The sequence below is a fragment of the Agelaius phoeniceus genome, chromosome 2, assembly GCF_051311805.1.
Source record: "Agelaius phoeniceus isolate bAgePho1 chromosome 2, bAgePho1.hap1, whole genome shotgun sequence".
NCBI lineage: Eukaryota > Metazoa > Chordata > Aves > Passeriformes > Icteridae > Agelaius > Agelaius phoeniceus.
Window position 1 is genome coordinate 98,868,508 of NC_135266.1, and position 23,176 is coordinate 98,891,683.

At 38.1% G+C, this 23,176-nt stretch overlaps 1 protein-coding gene across 6 annotated transcripts in view; it reads left to right on the forward strand.

Annotated features, from left to right (window-relative positions):
- The window catches only part of HJURP (Holliday junction recognition protein), a 40,459-nt gene extending 18,811 nt beyond the window's left edge, over positions 1 to 21,648 (forward strand). Inside the window, exons 12-25 of one of the 6 annotated variants that reach the window (XM_077174376.1) lie at positions 735 to 781; positions 1,361 to 1,400; positions 3,977 to 4,035; positions 5,221 to 5,319; positions 6,067 to 6,130; positions 10,185 to 10,231; positions 10,811 to 10,850; positions 13,427 to 13,485; positions 14,671 to 14,769; positions 15,517 to 15,580; positions 16,470 to 18,034; positions 18,537 to 18,600; positions 18,784 to 18,856; positions 20,923 to 21,648. In XM_077174376.1, coding sequence (XP_077030491.1) covers positions 735 to 781; positions 1,361 to 1,400; positions 3,977 to 4,035; positions 5,221 to 5,319; positions 6,067 to 6,130; positions 10,185 to 10,231; positions 10,811 to 10,850; positions 13,427 to 13,485; positions 14,671 to 14,769; positions 15,517 to 15,580; positions 16,470 to 18,034; positions 18,537 to 18,600; positions 18,784 to 18,856; positions 20,923 to 20,968 — 2,366 coding nt within the window. In that variant the 3' untranslated portion in view covers positions 20,969 to 21,648. Of the gene's footprint in view, positions 1 to 734; positions 782 to 1,360; positions 1,401 to 3,976; positions 4,036 to 5,220; positions 5,320 to 6,066; positions 6,131 to 10,184; positions 10,232 to 10,810; positions 10,851 to 13,426; positions 13,486 to 14,670; positions 14,770 to 15,516; positions 15,581 to 16,469; positions 18,035 to 18,536; positions 18,601 to 18,768; positions 18,857 to 20,922 lie in introns of all 6 variants that reach the window. The other 5 variants (XM_077174377.1, XM_077174375.1, XM_077174379.1 and 2 more) reach the window with 5 other exon arrangements.
- The last annotated feature ends 1,528 nt before the right edge of the window (positions 21,649 to 23,176 follow it).

Sequence of the window (23,176 nt, forward strand, 5' to 3'; positions counted from 1 at the left end):
AATTTCCAGAGAAGGTTACAACCTTAAGCCAGAGCCTTCGAGTTATATGCTTGTTGAATTTTATGAGAGAGTGGTTTTGTAGCCACTGGTTGGAAAATTGTGCTTTGAATAATTATCAGTGGTCTGTTTCCAAACTTGGGACAAACATGGCGGTTTTTCTACAGGAACTTGTCCAGTGCACTTTATTGGTTAAACACTTTATTTAAGTAATGAACGGAAGAGGGAATACCCTTAATGAACTCTCAGATGATAGCAGGTGGTGTTGCCCACTGAGAAATTTGTTGTCTGACAAATTTGGGCTAAAACGGAAATTTCTTCAATTTCATGCAAAGGAGTTCAAAGTAATAGACTTACTTTGGAATAATCAAATGCTGAAGAGACAATTTTGAAAGCTGCTTGAGCCAAGCAAGGCTATCGCACTCCGCTGTAAAAATAGGACACACCATGCTAGAAGATATGCACAAGTGCCTTGAACGTGAAGCACACAAAACGGGTTTCCTGCACTGTTCAACAGTGATAAAAAGTGTGCTGGAGTACTTTGGTTTGTGTTTCATTATAGTGTGATTGGCCAGAGGGAGTCAGAAAAAGAAACCAATTACTAGAGCCACTGGTGATAGGACGTAAATAGAGGGAAAAATAAAAGAAATTGAAAACAAAAATAGCAAGAGAGGCTAAATATTATGAAAGTAATAGAACTTTTTTTTTCCTCTCCCATTCATGCTACGAAATATCAGAGAAGCAGAGCCGTGATTTTGAAGATGAGAACTCAGCAGAACACCAGGTATGGGTGCTACATTGCATCTGTTTTGATGGAGTGTTCCAGGCCAGGCTGGGTGAGGCTTTGAGCAATCTGGCCATCGCAGAGGGGTTGGTTCTAGATGATTTTTAAGGTCCCTTCCAACCCCCAACCATCCTATGTCAGTCTCTTTGGGAAAAATGTATTTATGTAGTCAAAAGCTAAGAAATCATTTATGAGCAGATGGTCCTGTACCACGATATCTGGACTGGTTTTCAGCTGTATTATTAGGGTTATTTTGGAGGGGGAGAGAGAGCAGTTGGATATGGGCTCTTCACCACCAAGTGCCTTTTTAGTTAGGCAATATGTGGGTCTAACTTTTTAAATTACTATTTGTAAAATCTGTGTAGTCTAGAATAGCTTCTTTTGACTCCAAGTAAGTGTGTGTATAGATTTGTTAATAAAGGTGGTGTGATTTGGTCAGAATTTGTGGAATACACCTGCGTTTGTTTCACAACCACCACCCCCCAAAAACTGAGCATGTAGTGAAAGCAGAAAATTCTATGGGCTAATTAATATAGTTTAAGCTACCAGGTATTAAAATTCCTTTCATGTGCTTTTAAGGAATCTTCTGAGAACTCTGGTGCCGATACATCTGATACAGGTGGGTTTTTTTCATTTACTGCTTATCTAACCTTTAATTAACTTTGTTGAGCAAATTGAAGATAGTGAGGTTTTGACCTTGTATTCCCAAATAATTATTTGATTGCATTAATTAGTGGGAACTGCCTTTGACTTGTTTTTAATGTTTATAACTGGTATTATTCAACAGTTTGAGCAAATGAAAACTTGAGTGTTTTTCATAGATTCAGCTATGGCTAGGCAATAGCCAGCAGTTAATGGCTGAAAGGGAAGTTGTGCTGGAGTGTGTTTAGCTTGGGGTTTAAGTATTCTGGTAATTAATAAGCTTGTTCATCTACATAGCTGACTATAAGGATGGCAATTTCTTCCCTGTTGAGGGAAATGTTTCCTATAGTCATTTGAGAGGATAGTTTCAAATAAGCATGTGAATGATAAAATAATTGCTGCCAATTTAGAAAGCACGCCCTTTTTCTCGGCCTGCTCAATGAAAGCTAGGAAAAATATTTCAGAGGCGCCTGTAGCTTGGCTTCTGTAACTTCCTTTGCCTTTTGCACTTGTGGGATAAATGAGTGAAGTGCTTCACAGACTCTGGTATTTTCATAGCAGCATCCAATAAAATGATTATGTGCTTCTCCTCCTCCTCTTACGAATGGTCTGCGAAGCGTCTGGTGAGGATTTGTAGAAACCTCTGTGAGTTCCAGCTATCTCCAAATCCTTTAAGATGTAGAAATTAGATTCTTAGGGATATGGGATTTGATTCCTCACCTAAAAAATTGAGTGCACTGTGGTGTTTGGGATGTGTGATGTTTTGGCCTTTGGTAGTTTGGGTTGGGTGTTTTCAGGGTCCGTTTTCCTTGGTTGGGTTTTGGTGGCTTTTTGATACATAAAAGCTTACCAATAGGGCACACTAACTTAAGGGAAGAAATCAGTCTTTAGCTGTTTTAACTAAGGTTTTAGTTTTGGCAGGTGTTTTCCCCTTTTAGTATTCATACAGAATACCTCATACTTCTCAGGGAAGGCAGAGTTTCTTCCAGGTATTATCCACTATTTTTGTGTTGAAAGTGTGCAAAGCTTGTCTACAGCAGGCAAAAGTCAAGTGGAGCAGCTCTCACCTGGGCCTGCAAGTCTGTCCTTAGAAGGGAAAGTTATTAGGATTACCATTTCTTGCTTTCTCAGGAAGTAGCATGGCAGAGTAAATCTAACAATTACTTGTATCCAGCTGGGTCCTATCCCAGAGGACTGAATTAATTTGGAGAAAGGGATAGATAAGTTATAACTTAGAGAATGAGAGTGTTTTGGATGCACCTCCTGTGAAATAGCTTTCTGTAATAAAGGTCATATTTTTAAAAGAGGAAGGTGGAAGTTGTCTTTCTTCCTCTCTGTTTCTGCCTTTGAGGCGCAAAGGTGTTACTGAATTTCCCTTTTGGCCTTTAAGACCACTTTTGGATTCCCTGGAGAAAATACTTTTATTTTTCCATTCTGTGCCATGGCCCACTGCTAATTACTGAAGTGTTCCAGTGATTTGGAAGTATGATTGCCAGCACATTGAAGATATACTAAAATTAGATTTTTGAGGACTCACACTTAGGAGAATTTTCCACTTGTATAGAAATCAACTCATGCTCTGATGCAAGTTATTTGTTAATAATTTATAATTGATGTGATGGGGTCAACTATTGTGTGACACAGGAGTTGTTCCCTTTATCTTGAGAAGCGCCCATTTTTGTAGCAGTCCAGTCTGTTCACCTGGATGAACATTTAGGAAGCAATCTGACAGGTTTGTGCCCAATTGAGCTGGAGGAAGAAGATTGTATGGCAGAAAGAGAAACAGCAATGTAAGAGTAGTATGACGAGGTAGTGATGTGGTAGTATGATAACCAAGATTTCTTTCACTCACGATTTCCAGGGTTATGCTCCTCTCTTTTTCCTTCCCTCTGATGAGTGCAGGGAAGTTCAGAAATCGGGGCTGAATATGCAGTCATATATTTGATGCTCATGGATGACTGATTTTAGCTAATGATGAATTGGAAGGTCTGCCTACATTGAGGAAAACAATGTTTTGTTGCATTTCATTCACAAAACCACCCACAGAATACCTAAAACTGAGTGACCAGAGTCTGTCTTGTTTTTTCATATTCTCAAGTCTGCGTTATTTCTCACTTTGTGAGTCCTGAGGTGGTCTTGACAACCAAAAGCTACTGAGAGGAAGTGTGAGAGAAAATCCTGGCTATCTTTGTTGGCATATTTAGGAATGCAGTGGGGATTGTGCATTAATGATTAATGAATCTTAGAGAGCCACAAAAGAAAGAGCTTTAAAAATGTTTTACTCTCTGAGATGTTTAATAGAAGTCGTAAAGAACTGATGGCAAACAAGTTTTCTTAACCCTTCTTTGCTCTGCTGAAGTCATTTATGGAGCCACAAACCATGCTTTTCAATTGGAATTGGAATGGAAATGTAATACAGTTAAAAGTTACAGCGTAGAGAACTGTTTTCTAGAATGAAAACGGTGTAGTCAATAACTTGCACAGTGTGTATTTAAAAACATTTCTGTTTTGAGTTCAGCTATGTTTGATTTAATATTTACCTTCAAATTGCAGGTGAAGAAGGTGGTGACGTAGCCTCAGTAGGAAGAAAATTTGAAGGAATTCATCTCAAGGTAAAAATTTTGGGTGTCTAATAGAATGTAGTGATTCAATAGAAGCTAGTTACTATTTGAATAGTTTACACATGCCTGATGAGCTGATGCAGTCAGCAGAAGACTTGATATCGTCTGCATCTTAATGCACATTTTTGGCAAGTGAGGGGTTCAATAAGTAGCGTCACAGAGACCAATCAATGACAAGTGATGTTCTTGTCTTGCTAATACCAGTGGGCCAGAGAAAGGCCTACAATGTATTGCATCAGGAGGCAGCCCTGAGAAGGGCTTTTATAGGTAAGGAAAAAGAGAAAGCAGATGGATCATAAGGTGAAAACACTTGTAAAAGAATGGTCGTTGACCTGAGAGTCTAGCATAAATAGGTAACATGATTGGAAGCAAATGGTAAATGAGCAGTAATGGCTGCCATAACAAAAGCAGGCTGGAATCTTCTGCTGTTGCTTCCCAAACTAGACTAGGGTCAGGACTAGCCGGACTGTTTACAGTGTTGAGGAAAAATATAACACGCACTTTGTGTGTGCAGCCATTTTAATCCTGTGGTTTGCTTCCTCCAATAGCATTGCCAAAAATGGGATTTACTCTCCTTACTTGTCTATCACTGTGCTGGTTTCTTCTCTCTGACAACAGCTAATACAATCTGCTTCGGAAAGGAGATTGTTTCCAGTTGCTTCCAGAGATTGCTTCCAGGTTGACTAATGAATGGCCTTTTATTCCAAAATTCTCTTAGGTTTTACATTGAGGGTAGTTGCAGAGTAGACCTTCATTTGTATATGACTTCACACGGAATGTTGGGAATACAAGTAGAGATTTGCAGCTGTAATTGTCAGAGCTTTGTAACCATTTTTCTTTCTTCCTCCTTCCTTTATTGGATTGGGATTTTTGATGGTTTTCATCAGAAGATCTTTTAGGCAGTGTGTGCTGTTCCTCGAATATACTTGTTTATTATCCCTTTTTAAAATATTTTCACAGGTAGTTCCTTCTATGGATTGTGGTGGGTTTTTTTTTTGCTGGGGGGGAGGTGGGGAGGCAGATTTTTGCCTAAAATGTGTACATAAAAATAAGTTTTTGCAGGTTGCATATGGCCTGATCTGAAGAGTACTTGTTTGCAGTAAATCAGAATAATCATTTTGGAGTTGCCTGTGCCAGTAAGTTCCATGTGTTTTAATAATTTTGTTTTCCTTTTAGAATCTGAATGTAGATGATGGCCAAATCCTGAAGAAAAAAAGAGTTCCAGTGGATGTGATATTACAAGGTGATGAGAGAAATATTCCCAAATGGATAACGGTGAGATATTTCTCCTAAGTTATGAGCTAGTTAGAATAAAATAAAAGCTCTTTAACTGGGTAGCAGTTAAATGCATTTTCACACAACTTCTCTGTGCTTCTCCCATTGTTCTTCTGCTTGATGTCTGTGTAGATATTGTAGGATCTTGGGGTTTTGAGAGCTATGAAATGTAAGAAACAAAGGAAATGTTTTATTAAATGTATTTTCTCTTGTTTTTTACTTTTATATGTTGTTCTTGGAACCCTGATGTGCAGGTTGATTTTTGAGCTGTTAATTTTCCTAAAAGTCTAAGTCTGAGCTTTGTAGAGGCTCAAAGAAAAAGAATTAGCTTTGTTTTGATTTGGGGAGTGAGGAAGGTCAGGGTGAAGTGTCAGGATGCAGCTTCTCTTTTCTGCTGGAGCTGCCAGAGATGTGTAGATTACTCAAGTGTGTGTGTGTAGATATATATCGATGGATAAGTTCTTATATTTGGGGTAGGGATTAGTACATGACGTGTAACGTATAAGTTGAAAAAATTATGAATAGCTTTCCAAGACTAAACTAGTAAGTCCTTAAACTTTCTATTGAAGCCTTAGACTAGATGTTTTCCACTTTGTCTGAACTTGGCTGAGCCCTTGAAGACCATAACTACTGTACATGACCCATAAGAGCAAGAGGCAAGGAAGTCACAAGTTAGGTTTTGCTGATATCTTTAACATGCAAAAAGCTCAGAACATTAGATTGTTTTTTTCTTTCTGTGTTTTTCAGATAACAACTCCTCCCAGTTTGTCAAAAAGTCGTCGTTCAACTTTGCCCGGACGAGAACTGCTTGGTACAATTAAGTCTTTTGTCTGTTGGTCAAATGTATTTCTTTAAAAATGTGGCTTTATTAAAATTTCTTAGAAAGAGTATTTTGTTCTTGGGAGGTTTTGCCTTTAAATCTCCATATAATTACTTGATTGCTTTCATTAGTGGCCAAAGATTTTGTCTGGCTTTTTGTAATATGTTAAACTGGTATTATTCAACATTTTTGATTCTTGAGCAAATGAAAACTTCCAGTGTTTTTCTTAGATTCAGCTATGGCTTGGAAGTAGCCAGCATTAATGGCTGAAAGAGAAGTTGCAGTAAAGTATATGATTAGCTTGGGGTTTATGCATTCTGGTATTCAATTAGCTTGCTCATCTACATAGCTGCCTCTAAGGCTGGCAATTACTTCTGTGTTAAGGGCAATGCTTCCTACTGTCATTTGAGAGGATAGTTTCAAATAAGCATGTGAATGATAAAATAATTGCTGCCAATTTAGAAAGCACGCCCTTTTTCTCGGCCTGCTCAATGAAAGCTAGGAAAAATATTTCAGAGGCGCCTGTAGCATGGCTTCTGTAACTTCCTTTGCTTTTTGTACTTGTGGGATAAGTGAGTGAAGTGCTTCAGACTCTGGTATTTTCATAGCAGCATCCAATAAAATGATTATGTGCTTCTCCTTCTCCTCTTACCATACACCTGACAGTAAGAACTCCTTAAAGCTACAATGTTTACACACTGTATGTGCAGCCCTTTTTGAAAATTAGGAGGTACGTGGGCATATTAAAAAATGTGTACTAAAATAATCTCTTGAAGTTCCGTAATGGACTGTCCATAATTTAGGAGATTATTCAGTGCAGTCAGTTAATCAGGATGTCTCCAGGAAAAAGGAGCATACAGTTACTTTATTGGGAATCAAGTTCCAGAATAGAAACCAAAACATGTCAGTACACCCAAGCATAGATATGATACTACTTGGACGGGATGTGTGACATCTGAACATTTTTCTGAAAAGAAGCTATATGTTCCAATAAAATATATATCTCTCCTGGGATAAGTGATCGGGGAGAAATTTTTCTGGTGTAGTAGAGTGAATCACACAGACTCACTAGATTGGGAGAGACCTTCAAGATTACTGAGTCCAGGCCATGCCCCAACACCTCAACTAGACCATGGCACCAAGTGCCACATCCAGTCTTTTTTAAACACATTGAGGGATATAGTGACTCCACTACCTCCCTGAGCAGACCGTTCTGGTCTTTATCACTCTTCCCATAAAAACCTTTCTCCTGATATCCAACCTGGATTTCCCTTGATGTAGCTTGAGACTGTCTCCTCTGCCTCTGTCCATTGCTGACAGGAGAGAGAGAGACCAACCCCCACCTAGGCTACAGCCACCCTTCAGGAAGTTGTTGAGAGTGATAAGGTCACCTCTGAGTCTCCTTTTCTCCAGGCTAAGCACCCCCAGCTCCCTCAGTCACTCCTCACAGGGTTTGTGTTCCAAGCCCCTCACCAGCCTCGTTGCCTCCTCTGGATGCGCTCAAGTGTCTCAAGGTCCTTCCCAAACTGAGGGGCCAGAACTGGACACAGCCCTCAAGGTGTGGCCTCACCAGTGCCAAGTCCAGGGGAAGGATGACCTCCCTGCTCCTGCTGGCCACACTGTTCCTGATCCAGGCCAGGATGCCCTTGGTCTTCTTGGCCACAAGGGCTCACTGCTGGCTCATGTTCATGTCAGCCAGTACCCCCAGGTCCCTTTCTGCCTGGGCACTGTCCAGCCACTGTCCCCAGCCTGTAGTGTTGCAGGGCGTTATTGTGGCCAAAATGCCACCATGTCACCTTCACAAAATGAAGGCATGTTGGGCTCAATTCTCTCAAGGTTGTGTAGTCAGCTTCTTTTGGTGTTATTTTATGACATTTGTCTGAGAAACTTTTATTAGGAGCACAAGAGGACAAAGCACTGCCTAGCACGGGCTTCCTCCACAGCACTGCCAAAAAAGTTTGTCCATTCGGTGGTCAGATACAGGCTTTGAATCAGCTTAAGAAATCTGAATGTAGAGCTGGAAAATAAGGGTCTGGTACAAAAAGTTTCAGATGGTCCTAATCTTTACTTCTTGTTCCATTTGGCTAATGGGGCAAAGTAGTACAAAAATGTGGCTATAGTCTCTGATAAAACATGGAGAGAAAGTTATGTTTTTTTCAAAGATACAGTATTTCAAGTTTCTTAGAATAAATATTTTGCTAATCTTTGCAAATCTACTTCATGGTCTGAATATCCTAGAAGCTCTTACAAAAAGGAGTTTACGTGGTTGCCTTAAATGCTAGAAAGACTTGATCTTATTAATTTTAAACTTAGTGTCCTCCATTTCAGATGACCTAGAAAGGCAGAAAAATGGGTAATAGGTGTTTTGCAGCTTCTGATGTTACTTGAGAAAAGTATTATTTCAAGTCATCCTAGGGAAGAAATTTCTAACTAAATATTCAAGTGTGGTAACCAGCCTTCTTTTGAACAAAGTAAGCCTGCATAGATTTGTATTTTCCTATGTATATTTATATATTCCATAAAAATTAGAATATTGCAGATTTTTTTCCAGCTTAAGAAAACCATTGCTCTGGCTTTGTTTAATTGAAACACAAAGACACAAGAAAGCCTTTGAACTGTCTGGTTCTGGTTGCTGTTAGCCTTAAAAAAGGCGAAAAATCAAACCAGCCCATACACCTTAAACCCTCAGCCCAAAAAAGATACATCTGACTATGGATTATTAATGCTAATGTACGGATTTTACTTACTCACTTACTCGTAAGTAGACCTAAGTGTTTTAAATTAGGATGCATAAAGGTTTGTGCTATTAAGTCTAAGCATTAAACAACTACCTATCACTGGACCCCTCCCCTTAGAATATAACTAGTGTTGTTTTTTTCCAACTCACAATTCTGCATTTTGCTAGATTTGAGTTTTACTATTTGGGTGGCATGTCCAGCACCCTCATCGAGTTTTACTGATTCAAATGACAGTCCTTTGAGTGGTGGGGTTTTATTTTTTTTTCATATATGGCAGCTCTGAATGAGGGAGGACCAGGTATGTTAAATTTCAACCTGCCAGAGAAGTGATATTTTTGTCATATATTAGCCACATGAACTGGCTTTTTTTCCTTGTGAGTTTTTTGGAAACAAAAGGGCTTTGTGGTGTTTCATAGACCTTGCCCAGTAAGGGATTTCAACTGGACACTCCTTTATTCTTCTGATGCCGTCTGTTCCCATCCCAGATATGTTTGGAAGAGGCACTCTTTGGCTTCTAAAAGAATATGTTGTTAAGGAAGTATTACAGTAGTGTTTTGTAAAATCATGAGGATTAATTTCCAGAGAAGGTTACAACCTTAAGCCAGAGCCTTCGAGTTATATGCTTGTTGAATTTTATGAGAGAGTGGTTTTGTAGCCACTGGTTGGAAAATTGTGCTTTGAATAATTATCAGTGGTCTGTGTCAAAACTTGGGACAAACATGGCGGTTTTTCTACAGGAACTTGTCCAGTGCACTTTATTGGTTAAATACTTTATTTAAGTAATGAACGGAAGAGGGAATACCCTTAATGAACTCTCAGATGATAGCAGGTGGTGTTGCCCACTGAGAAATTTGTTGTCTGACAAATTTGGGCTAAAACGGAAATTTCTTCAATTTCATGCAAAGGAGTTCAAAGTAATAGACTTACTTTGGAATAATCAAATGCTGAAGAGACAATTTTGAAAGCTGCTTGAGCCAAGCAAGGCTATCGCACTCCGCTGTAAAAATAGGACACACCATGCTAGAAGATATGCACAAGTGCCTTGAACGTGAAGCACACAAAACGGGTTTCCTGCACTGTTCAACAGTGATAAAAAGTGTGCTGGAGTACTTTGGTTTGTGTTTCATTATAGTGTGATTGGCCAGAGGGAGTCAGAAAAAGAAACCAATTACTAGAGCCACTGGTGATAGGACGTAAATAGAGGGAAAAATAAAAGAAATTGAAAACAAAAATAGCAAGAGAGGCTAAATATTATGAAAGTAATAGAACTTTTTTTTTCCTCTCCCATTCATGCTACGAAATATCAGAGAAGCAGAGCCGTGATTTTGAAGATGAGAACTCAGCAGAACACCAGGTATGGGTGCTACATTGCATCTGTTTTGATGGAGTGTTCCAGGCCAGGCTGGGTGAGGCTTTGAGCAATCTGGCCATCGCAGAGGGGTTGGTTCTAGATGATTTTTAAGGTCCCTTCCAACCCCCAACCATCCTATGTCAGTCTCTTTGGGAAAAATGTATTTATGTAGTCAAAAGCTAAGAAATCATTTATGAGCAGATGGTCCTGTACCACGATATCTGGACTGGTTTTCAGCTGTATTATTAGGGTTATTTTGGAGGGGGAGAGAGAGCAGTTGGATATGGGCTCTTCACCACCAAGTGCCTTTTTAGTTAGGCAATATGTGGGTCTAACTTTTTAAATTACTATTTGTAAAATCTGTGTAGTCTAGAATAGCTTCTTTTGACTCCAAGTAAGTGTGTGTATAGATTTGTTAATAAAGGTGGTGTGATTTGGTCAGAATTTGTGGAATACACCTGCGTTTGTTTCACAACCACCACCCCCCAAAAACTGAGCATGTAGTGAAAGCAGAAAATTCTATGGGCTAATTAATATAGTTTAAGCTACCAGGTATTAAAATTCCTTTCATGTGCTTTTAAGGAATCTTCTGAGAACTCTGGTGCCGATACATCTGATACAGGTGGGTTTTTTTCATTTACTGCTTATCTAACCTTTAATTAACTTTGTTGAGAAAATTGAAGATAGTGAGGTTTTGACCTTGTATTCCCAAATAATTATTTGATTGCATTAATTAGTGGGAACTGCCTTTGACTTGTTTTTAATGTTTATAACTGGTATTATTCAACAGTTTGAGCAAATGAAAACTTGAGTGTTTTTCATAGATTCAGCTATGGCTAGGCAATAGCCAGCAGTTAATGGCTGAAAGGGAAGTTGTGCTGGAGTGTGTTTAGCTTGGGGTTTAAGTATTCTGGTAATTAATAAACTTGTTCATCTACATAACTGACTCTAAGGATGGCAGTTTCTTCCCTGTTGAGGGAAATGTTTCCTATAGTCATTTGAGAGGATAGTTTCAAATAAGCATGTGAATGATAAAATAATTGCTGCCAATTTAGAAAGCACGCCCTTTTTCTCGGCCTGCTCAATGAAAGCTAGGAAAAATATTTCAGAGGCGCCTGTAGCTTGGCTTCTGTAACTTCCTTTGCCTTTTGCACTTGTGGGATAAATGAGTGAAGTGCTTCACAGACTCTGGTATTTTCATAGCAGCATCCAATAAAATGATTATGTGCTTCTCCTCCTCCTCTTACGAATGGTCTGCGAAGCGTCTGGTGAGGATTTGTAGAAACCTCTGTGAGTTCCAGCTATCTCCAAATCCTTTAAGATGTAGAAATTAGATTCTTAGGGATATGGGATTTGATTCCTCACCTAAAAAATTGAGTGCACTGTGGTGTTTGGGATGTGTGATGTTTTGGCCTTTGGTAGTTTGGGTTGGGTGTTTTCAGGGTCCGTTTTCCTTGGTTGGGTTTTGGTGGCTTTTTGATACATAAAAGCTTACCAATAGGGCACACTAACTTAAGGGAAGAAATCAGTCTTTAGCTGTTTTAACTATGGTTTTAGTTTTGGCAGGTGTTTTCCCCTTTTAGTATTCATACAGAATACCTCATACTTCTCAGGGAAGGCAGAGTTTCTTCCAGGTATTATCCACTATTTTTGTGTTGAAAGTGTGCAAAGCTTGTCTACAGCAGGCAAAAGTCAAGTGGAGCAGCTCTCACCTGGGCCTGCAAGTCTGTCCTTAATAGGGAAAGTTATTAGGATTACCATTTCTTGCTTTCTCAGGAAGTAGCATGGCAGAGTAAATCTAACAATTACTTGTATTCAGCAGGGTCCTATCCCAGAGGACTGAATTAATTTGGAGAAAGGGATAGATAAGTTATAACTTAGAGAATGAGAGTGTTTTGGATGCACCTCCTGTGAAATAGCTTTCTGTAATAAAGGTCATATTTTTAAAAGAGGAAGGTGGAAGTTGTCTTTCTTCCTCTCTGTTTCTGCCTTTGAGGCGCAAAGGTGTTACTGAATTTCCCTTTTGGCCTTTAAGACCACTTTTGGATTCCCTGGAGAAAATACTTTTATTTTTCCATTCTGTGCCATGGCCCACTGCTAATTACTGACGTGTTCCAGTGATTTGGAAGTATGATTGCCAGCACATTGAAGATATACTAAAATTAGATTTTTGAGGACTCACACTTAGGAGAATTTTCCACTTGTATAGAAATCAACTCATGCTCTGATGCAAGTTATTTGTTAATAATTTATAATTGATGTGATGGGGTCAACTATTGTGTGACACAGGAGTTGTTCCCTTTATCTTGAGAAGCGCCCATTTTTGTAGCAGTCCAGTCTGTTCACCTGGATGAACATTTAGGAAGCAATCTGACAGGTTTGTGCCCAATTGAGCTGGAGGAAGAAGATTGTATGGCAGAAAGAGAAACAGCAATGTAAGAGTAGTATGACGAGGTAGTGATGTGGTAGTATGATAACCAAGATTTCTTTCACTCACGATTTCCAGGGTTATGCTCCTCTCTTTTTCCTTCCCTCTGATGAGTGCAGGGAAGTTCAGAAATCGGGGCTGAATATGCAGTCATATATTTGATGCTCATGGATGACTGATTTTAGCTAATGATGAATTGGAAGGTCTGCCTACATTGAGGAAAACAATGTTTTGTTGCATTTCATTCACAAAACCACCCACAGAATACCTAAAACTGAGTGACCAGAGTCTGTCTTGTTTTTTCATATTCTCAAGTCTGCGTTATTTCTCACTTTGTGAGTCCTGAGGTGGTCTTGACAACCAAAAGCTACTGAGAGGAAGTGTGAGAGAAAATCCTGGCTATCTTTGTTGGCATATTTAGGAATGCAGTGGGGATTGTGCATTAATGATTAATGAATCTTAGAGAGCCACAAAAGAAAGAGCTTTAAAAATGTTTTACTCTCTGAGATGTTTAATAGAAGTCGTAAAGAACTGATGGCAAACAAGTTTTCTTAACCCTTCTTTGCTCTGCTGAAGTCATTTATGGAGCCACAAACCATGCTTTTCAATTGGAATTGGAATGGAAATGTAATACAGTTAAAAGTTACAGCGTAGAGAACTGTTTTCTAGAATGAAAACGGTGTAGTCAATAACTTGCACAGTGTGTATTTAAAAACATTTCTGTTTTGAGTTCAGCTATGTTTGATTTAATATTTACCTTCAAATTGCAGGTGAAGAAGGTGGTGACGTAGCCTCAGTAGGAAGAAAATTTGAAGGAATTCATCTCAAGGTAAAAATTTTGGGTGTCTAATAGAACGTAGTGATTCAATAGAAGCTAGTTACTATTTGAATAGTTTACACATGCCTGATGAGCTGATGCAGTCAGCAGAAGACTTGATATCGTCTGCATCTTAATGCACATTTTTGGCAAGTGAGGGGTTCAATAAGTAGCGTCACAGAGACCAATCAATGACAAGTGATGTTCTTGTCTTGCTAATACCAGTGGGCCAGAGAAAGGCCTACAATGTATTGCATCAGGAGGCAGCCCTGAGAAGGGCTTTTATAGGTAAGGAAAAAGAGAAAGCAGATGGATCATAAGGTGAAAACACTTGTAAAAGAATGGTCGTTGACCTGAGAGTCTAGCATAAATAGGTAACATGATTGGAAGGAAATGGTAAATGAGCAGTAATGGCTGCCATAACAAAAGCAGGCTGGAATCTTCTGCTGTTGCTTCCCAAACTAGACTAGGGTCAGGACTAGCCGGACTGTTTACAGTGTTGAGGAAAAATATAACACGCACTTTGTGTGTGCAGCCATTTTAATCCTGTGGTTTGCTTCCTCCAATAGCATTGCCAAAAATGGGATTTACTCTCCTTACTTGTCTATCACTGTGCTGGTGTCTTCTCTCTGACAACAGCTAATACAATCTGCTTCGGAAAGGAGATTGTTTCCAGTTGCTTCCAGAGATTGCTTCCAGGTTGACTAATGAATGGCCTTTTATTCCAAAATTCTCTTAGGTTTTACATTGAGGGTAGTTGCAGAGTAGACCTTCATTTGTATATGACTTCACACGGAATGTTGGGAATACAAGTAGAGATTTGCAGCTGTAATTGTCAGAGCTTTGTAACCATTTTTCTTTCTTCCTCCTTCCTTTATTGGATTGGGATTTTTGATGGTTTTCATCAGAAGATCTTTTAGGCAGTGTGTGCTGTTCCTCGAATATACTTGTTTATTATCCCTTTTTAAAATATTTTCACAGGTAGTTCCTTCTATGGATTGTGGTGGGTTTTTTTTTTGCTGGGGGGGAGGTGGGGAGGCAGATTTTTGCCTAAAATGTGTACATAAAAATAAGTTTTTGCAGGTTGCATATGGCCTGATCTGAAGAGTACTTGTTTGCAGTAAATCAGAATAATCATTTTGGAGTTGCCTGTGCCAGTAAGTTCCATGTGTTTTAATAATTTTGTTTTCCTTTTAGAATCTGAATGTAGATGATGGCCAAATCCTGAAGAAAAAAAGAGTTCCAGTGGATGTGATATTACAAGGTGATGAGAGAAATATTCCCAAATGGATAACGGTGAGATATTTCTCCTAAGTTATGAGCTAGTTAGAATAAAATAAAAGCTCTTTAACTGGGTAGCAGTTAAATGCATTTTCACACAACTTCTCTGTGCTTCTCCCATTGTTCTTCTGCTTGATGTCTGTGTAGATATTGTAGGATCTTGGGGTTTTGAGAGCTATGAAATGTAAGAAACAAAGGAAATGTTTTATTAAATGTATTTTCTCTTGTTTTTTACTTTTATATGTTGTTCTTGGAACCCTGATGTGCAGGTTGATTTTTGAGCTGTTAATTTTCCTAAAAGTCTAAATCTGAGCTTTGTAGAGGCTCAAAGAAAAAGAATTAGCTTTGTTTTGATTTGGGGAGTGAGGAAGGTCAGGGTGAAGTGTCAGGATGCAGCTTCTCTTTTCTGCTGGAGCTGCCAGAGATGTGTAGATTACTCAAGTGTGTGTGTGTAGATATATATCGATGGATAAGTTCTTATATTTGGGGTAGGGATTAGTACATGACGTGTAACGTATAAGTTGAAAAAATTATGAATAGCTTTCCAAGACTAAACTAGTAAGTCCTTAAACTTTCTATTGAAGCCTTAGACTAGATGTTTTCCACTTTGTCTGAACTTGGCTGAGCCCTTGAAGACCATAACTACTGTACATGACCCATAAGAGCAAGAGGCAAGGAAGTCACAAGTTAGGTTTTGCTGATATCTTTAACATGCAAAAAGCTCAGAACATTAGATTGTTTTTTTCTTTCTGTGTTTTTCAGATAACAACTCCTCCCAGTTTGTCAAAAAGTCATCGTTCAGCTTTGCCCGGACGAGAACTGCTTGGTACAATTAAGTCTTTTGTCTGTTGGTCAAATGTATTTCTTTAAAAATATGGTTTTATTGAAATTCATTAGGAGAAATATTTCATTTCTTGTAAACAAAGGCATTATTTATCCAGCTGAAAATTTTAATAGTCTGGATTTTTTAGGAAAGTCAGACATGATTTTTCTTATGGCAAACTGTATTTTGAAAACAGAAACCAAATAAATTGTCTGTATAAATACAGCTGTTTTCATGCAGCCTCTGGAACCAATATGCATAGTTACAAATTCAGCAGCATTTAGCTCACTGTAAGCAACGGTTTTTAGTTCTGCTTATTTTAATCTCAAGGAATGTAATACAGTGGCTTGGGGTCTGCTGGCAACTGATAGTCAAAGTGGTACTTTGTCAGCGAACTTTGGTCAGAAGCTTTCCATACTCACTGCAAGCCTAAGAGTTGTAGTATAAATATTTTAGGCTTAACTACTGAAAGCAATATTTTCATCATGATTTATGAAAACAAAAGCTGCACTTTTACTAGCCGAGTACAAAGCTTTCAAGGAACACAGCAAATAAGTAACACAACCTTTTGGATAAGGCTGTTACTTCTGACCAGGATTGACAAAATTGCAAAGAATCACTTTTGCAGTGAATATCTGCATATTATGCTATTTGAATAATGCAGGTTTCCAAGATTTCACTTCTTTCCTCTTTAATATGTGAAGTCCATATGGTTAGAAATGTATTAATGTTTTTTTGTAATAATCAATAAGGTTATCTGAATCATATGCAGTTTATTTTAAGCTATACAATATATTATTTTAAGTGCCTTAATAGGTTCGGATTTTTTTCTGTCTTTATTTTTTTGACTCATTGTAGTTTTTTTGTTTGGTTTTTGGGTTTTTTTGAATAGGTAATCAAGCTGCTGTTTGCAGAAAGAAGCTAGAGTTTTCAAATGAATGTTCTTCATCCAAATATCCACAGTTACAACATTCTGCTGTTCCCATTCCATCAAATACAGTAGCCTCACCCAGGCATCAACCTTGTCCAGAACTGAGCATAACTTCATGTGATAGTATCCTTGGGGAATACCAGTCTGCAGATGAGGAATGCTCCTTGAGCAGTACAACTCTTTCAGGCTTGTATCCAGCAATGGTAGCGATACTTACAAAGCTCATGACCAAGCATTCTCAGAGAAAAGTGTTGAAGTACATGTTTGGACACTTAAGGTCCAAGAGACGGCATTCTAGAAGACCAAAGCTCAGTGTCACTGTAGACAAAATTACAGGGTTCGGACCCTGTAAATGTAAACCAAAGAAAGCATTCCACAGCACGTGTAGCTGTAGTAGTGAAGACAACCAAAATCCAACTTTTGGAAATGAGAGCAGAGAATTCTGTTATGACAGTTGTCCCATTAGTAATTCATCTGGTCTGGTGCCTCATGCTTGTGCTGATACAAATGAAATCAAAATGCACTACTCTGACTCAAGTTTAGAACAACATTTGGCATCTGGAAAAAGTCAGGAAGTCTGCAAACACACTGCTTTTCCTGATGTTATGGATAGAATGGGAGAGACATTTCTAGTTGAAGATAAATTACAGGCTATTTGCTCACCAAAGAATTCAGAATACATAGAAGGTGAAAAATTTACTTACAAACGTTTCTCAGAACCCAGTTTTATAACATCTACTGCCAGTTCAGATTCAAGAGCGTTTCATCTTGTAAAAGAGAGTAAGACTCAGAAAACCGACTTTTGTGTTGGTACCTCAGAGTTGTGTTCATCTGCTTGCAGTTCCCATGACAACAGAAACAATTCTATACCTACCACAAATTGTTCTCCTGTAAGATCATCAAATACTACGTTCATATGTCCTCAAAAAATAACTTCTTTCCACCACAAAAAGTCATTTTCCTCCTGGAAGCAGAATTCTTCAAAGCGGGACGAAGAAATAGATGCTGCATTTGACGAACTCTACTACAGAGTGATTTCTGGAGAATACTTTAAGCCTTTGACATTGACAAGACCTCTTTTAAACTCACAGAACCATGAAGAGAAAGGAACATTAGTGAAGAGTAATCTAAGTGATTCTGAGAGGTCCCTTAAACAGTGTGGTATAGAATTTGAGAAACTGTGTGAGAAGTCTGTTCCAAAATCTCCTGGGCTTCAGAGAGCTTCAAATTTCAGGAAATATGAAGAAATACAGATGCCTGAAACTGTAAATGCTCTTGTTAATTCTCCTGTCAGAACTTACTCTGCAATTTCCAGTGCTAAAAGAGCAGGAAATTTTCAAAACCATCCTCTTTGTTCACCAGTAAAGCGACTGAAATTTATACCGGAATATTGTTTTTCTTCAAGCAAATGTCAGGAGATTTCCCACAGTAAAGAGGGTAATCTTCAGACAGGTGGCATGGATTTTTTGAGCACGTACAACTGTAGCAAGCCCAGCTTTTTTGCTGATCGCAACTGTCATTGTCAGGTATTTAAGGAGCTTGGGGGGAAAAAACTGTGCACCTTTAGATATTTGGAGAAGGGCTTAAGAATGGATTAGAGCCGCAAGCTGTTTCAACTAAGGATAGCATACTTACGGTGCTTTTTGGTCAGTAGGGATGTTTTACAGCTCTGGGGGCTTGGGGATATCCAGGCTCAGGTCTCCTGGATCCATATGATGAAGCTCTCTATATTTAATAAATTTGAAATGGTTCTAAATGAAAGTTTTTACTCCATTTTAATAGACAATGTCACTGAAAAAATGGTCTCAAATATTGACTCAGTTATGGTGTTGTCCTTTTGAAATAATGACGTGAATTTTAGAGATGTACAAGGTAAAACAAATTAATCTTATAGGGTTTCACAGGAATCATTAAACTTTTTGATTTAAATCAGACACTTCTTTCCAAGTTCACAGTAATTTCTTCTGAGGCAAGCTGTGAAACAGTATATCTTTTAATGAATGTTATATGTTGTTGCTTTATTTTCAGGGCTCTGGATCTCATGATTCTTCACAACAAAGTTTTCTTGGTATCTCTGGCACTTCCCTGCAAGGTTAGTTTCAGACACTTTATTAATTCATGCAAGAGTATTTTCTTAAGGAAATTTGCCCATAGAAGTACTTCCAATGTTTAAATAGGCTAATACTTAAACAACATTCTGTAATGTTCATGCTACTCAGCATTGTTCCTGCCCTTTTTATCCACTGTTTCTAATCACCAGAATCTGGGACTGCAGGTGCACACTCTGGTTGGCTTGGGGCAATGGAGAATTGCAGCTCTCTCAGAAATGTGAGCAAGCATCACCCAAGGTAATAATAGCCTCTTTTTAAAAGAGGTTTCAAAATTAATTCTTACTCCTCTATGCCTGCCTTAAAGATATGGAGGTGACATGCATAATTTTGTAGAATGAAAATGAGTGTGGGAGAGCCCAAGCTAATCACAGCTGCAGACTTGAACACTGAGAGGCAAGTGTCTGTGGTCAAAACTAGCCAGACTCCAGCAAGGAGAGCTGCTGAGCACAAGACAGTAAGATGACCTGACTGAATACCTACTGTAATTCCTATCTGGTGTTCATTATAGAGGCATTTATTGTTTTAGATATGCTGTGGAATTGATTCTGGCTCTGTGTTTAAGCTGACAAGTCCTCTCAGAGAGGATTGCAATATATTGTTATTTAAAAGAACTTGCAAAAGCTGGCCTCTGTGCAGATGGGCATCATTAGCTTCATTTTGGCTCTGTGTGAACAAGCAGTGGTTCTGTTTGGAACATATCAGAGATCCTGTCCTCCTGCTATTATCACTACTGGCAGTGTACTTAGATCTCTGGAAGCAGGACACTCTTTCCAGTTCCCTGAATACTGGCCTAAAATGTCTGGTTTTCATAGAAAATAAGTAACTTTTAAAGGATTATCAAGCTTCAGATCTCTTCAATTTTTAATTACAAACATCTAATATTCCAAGAATTTCTAAATTATTAAAAGCTCTCTAAAAAATTCCTGATTTTATTTACCAAAACATTTTTTATGTGCTTTTTTGCCATAAGTGTAATTTTTCACCAGACATTGTGCTGGCTTCCCAAGCTCAGTCAGGAAATATTTTCACTATGCTTGAGACCATCATCATATCAGCATTAACTGACAATGTTTGAATTGGAAGGTCAAAGGAAGGCTGAAAGTATTTTTTAAACTACTTGCTTGTATGGAGAATTTACCCAGAAAGGAAGTTTTAATGATGTAAAGAAATCAAGTTTCAGTTTAAGCAAAGATGGAATTGAAATTTAGAGGCTTACAAATACATACAATATTGATAAAGATTATTTTTTGATTATTTTGTATATAATGAAAGATTGGAGACAAGCTGATGAGTATGCAAGGATGTTTCTCTGATGTTGAGTATGCCCACTTAACTGAGCAAAGTTCTTCTCAGTTCTTTGATTGCCTTTTGTTTTTCCTCACTACATTATCCTGTCTCCTCATACAAAACAGCCATTCCTGTTAGATTAGTTATTGTTTTAAAGGAAATGGGTTTTCTTTATTTAATGCCTATAAGTAGAGAAATCAAGATTTCAGATTTTTCTTCCAAATCATCTGGATTAAAATCTATTTCTTTCTTCTTTAATTATACAAAGACATGTTTGCTGATTTGTAGCCAAAACAGACTGTCAGCTGGAAAGCTTCCTGAGGCCTGTGGTGTGATATTTTCAGCTTTCTATGGTTCCCAGCAGTGAAGCTTTTTAATGGCTTCAGATCCCTCAGACGTTCAATGCTATGAGGAAAAATGCTCTATTTTCTAATGAATGGTTGTGAAAAGAAAAGGAATAATGTTTTTCTATCTGGACCCAGATTGCCTTTATCTAGAAGATGATTATGAAAGAGATTTTTGAAAAGGAAATGTTCATAACGATTAACATAAATGTTCATAACTAATGTTCATAACAGCTCTGCGTGAACGCTGTCCTACAGCTTTACTGCTATACTTAATTGTCAGATGTAAACAAAATTAGTTCAAAATAGGAGAGAAAATCTATGCAATTTCTTAAGCAAAGTGTTCTCACTTGTGTCTTTATCTTTTATCTAGTTCTGAATACATTCCAAGATTGCATCTCAAAGTTTAATAGATATACATAACTTAGATTGATCTAGTAGCACTACTGAGGGATTAAAATGACATAGCATGAAAAGCTTCCTCTTCATGTGAAAGCATATAGGAAAGCAGACAAGGAGCCCTGCTGCTGTTGACAGTCAAGATGTTCAGATACCTTGCTTTTACAATTTGTTTCAATTTCATCCTGTTTACTGGAGTTTCAGCAAATATACAGTATTTTTGTGTAATTTACTCCATCATCTAAACAAAGATTTTGGGTTTTTTTTCCTTAGAGTGTACAGAAAACTAAGCTACACTGATGGGAAAGACCAATTGTAGGAATCCCTTGGATGACTCTCTGGTTAAAGCTCACCAAGAAGCATTAATGCATTGTTACAGTTAAAAAAGTTTTATATTGGTTGGGTTTTATTCAGTGTTGTTTCTTCTTCCAAGAATCAAGGATGTATAATTATATGTAAGCAATACACAAATAGTTCTGACTTATACTTCATTGTAGTTCATATCTTTGGGAAAGGGTTCATCCCTTTTAACAGGGCACTTCTTACTAAATTTATGGCTAAGTTGGATTTTTATATTTGACAGTATTTGTAATAACAGAGTGTGATCTGTATTCTTTTTATTTGCTGATAAGCTTTGATTCTTACTGTATTAATAATAAGGAAACTGTATTAATAATAAGGAATAAGCTTATTTACCTAAATTGCTGCCTATTCATGCTTTTTGAATGCATCAGTACAGACCCAAAAATCATTGCTATATACTATGACTTGAGTCTGCTATGCAATGTTAATGTTAAAATTTTCCAGAGTTGGTTGTTCAATAAAATTTTATACTGTTTAATAGGTTTGATAATTGCATTACGTGTTTTGACAAAATTGTACATGACACAGTATATGTTCTAAATAAAAAACTGTTCTGAACAAATACCTGCCTTCAACATTTTATTTCACCTATGTGAATTCTCAGGAGGAGTTTGTGTATCTGCATGAGGAAATCCATGAGAATGAGGTATGAGGGTCCCACAGGCTTTCACTGCTGTGTCCTTTCTTGGCAAGGGAATTGTGTTAGTGGTGTCAGATCAGGTACTTGCTGTTTTATCAGCACTGCCCCTTGTTAGCTTTCTCAGCTTCAGAAAAGGAAGAAATTGGTTTTCTTTGGCTTTCCTTTTTTCCAGACACACAGGAGGGTTTTATTTTAGCTCTTAGAACCAGAATTTTGTTATCTTAAGTATTGTTCTTAGGACAAGAAGCCAGATCTAGTGAAGTTTTCTCTGCAATACAAACTTCTGCACACACATTCCATCCTTCATAATTTGGATATTGCATGTATTTCCATGACAGTAGCAAAATACTGTCTTCTAGACACGGATGCACTGTAGGGAATATATTTTATGAGCTATCTTGCTCTTGGATTTGTTGAGGTAATTATTTCCCAGTATTTCTTGATACACTAGTATTGAGAGATTACATAATTAATTTATTGTTTTCTGTTCTAAAGTAATTTAGAAGTCAGCTGGAATTGTGGTTTGGACCTGTTCTGAATCTAGATATGACTTCTAAACAGCAACTTCAATGCAGCTCAGACAGGTAAGGGAAGGTAAGTTGGTTTATTCAACATAGCAAATTTGTCTTTGTGAAGATTACTTTGAAATAATTTAAAGAGGTCATTCTTGGAAAACCTTTTAAGTGTTGGAAGATAAGATCATACCAATGCCATGTTTTGGGTGCTAGTTTTAGAGTTGATCCTCCTACACCATGTGAGCCAGCAGACTCTTGGTGCTGCCTGATCTCTTGTGTTTTGGGTTCCATTCTTCTAACCTTCCAAACTATTGCTTTTTCCACCATACTTCCTCTTGTTTACTCATTCTTCAGTGTTCTGTTGAACTGGTACTTGAATGCTAAGCATACTGTTAATAAAAAAAGCTTTACATTGCTTCTCTTTGCTATAAAAATTTTTTTAAGGAACAGTGGAAAAACAGATAAGGTTACTGAGACAGTGTAAACATAGAACCTAGCCCCTCTTATGTTGTCATTAGTTGTAACTTGCTCTATATGTAAAGAATTTAACTGGTTCACAGCAAATTTTAAAGAGAACCCCAAAGGGGCTCCACTAGGAAAGCAGATTCAATCAATCCCTCCCCCCAACCACTCCAGGAGAAAATACGTCCTTGGAGAAAAGTGGAAAAAACTGTTTATTAAACAATAAAACCTAGACAATATTAAACAATAAACCCCCTTGCTGCTCCAAAAGAGATGACAAACTCAGAAAGTCCCTCCCCGGGTTGCAGCTCAGCTCACTCAGTATCTTATCTGTCCCTCTGGTGCTGGAAATGTCACGGGCCAGGCCTGGCCTGGTGGGCCACAGGTGTGAGCTGCCGGTGCTCCCCTGGGTGTTCAGTCCAGAGCAGGTTTGAACAGGTCCAAAGAAAAAGGAAAAAACCCCACAGTCCAGGGAACTTCTTTGCCTCAGCTAGCTAAATTAACTAAAAGCAAAGGAGAGCTCTGTCCCGCTGTCTGTCCATCAGCA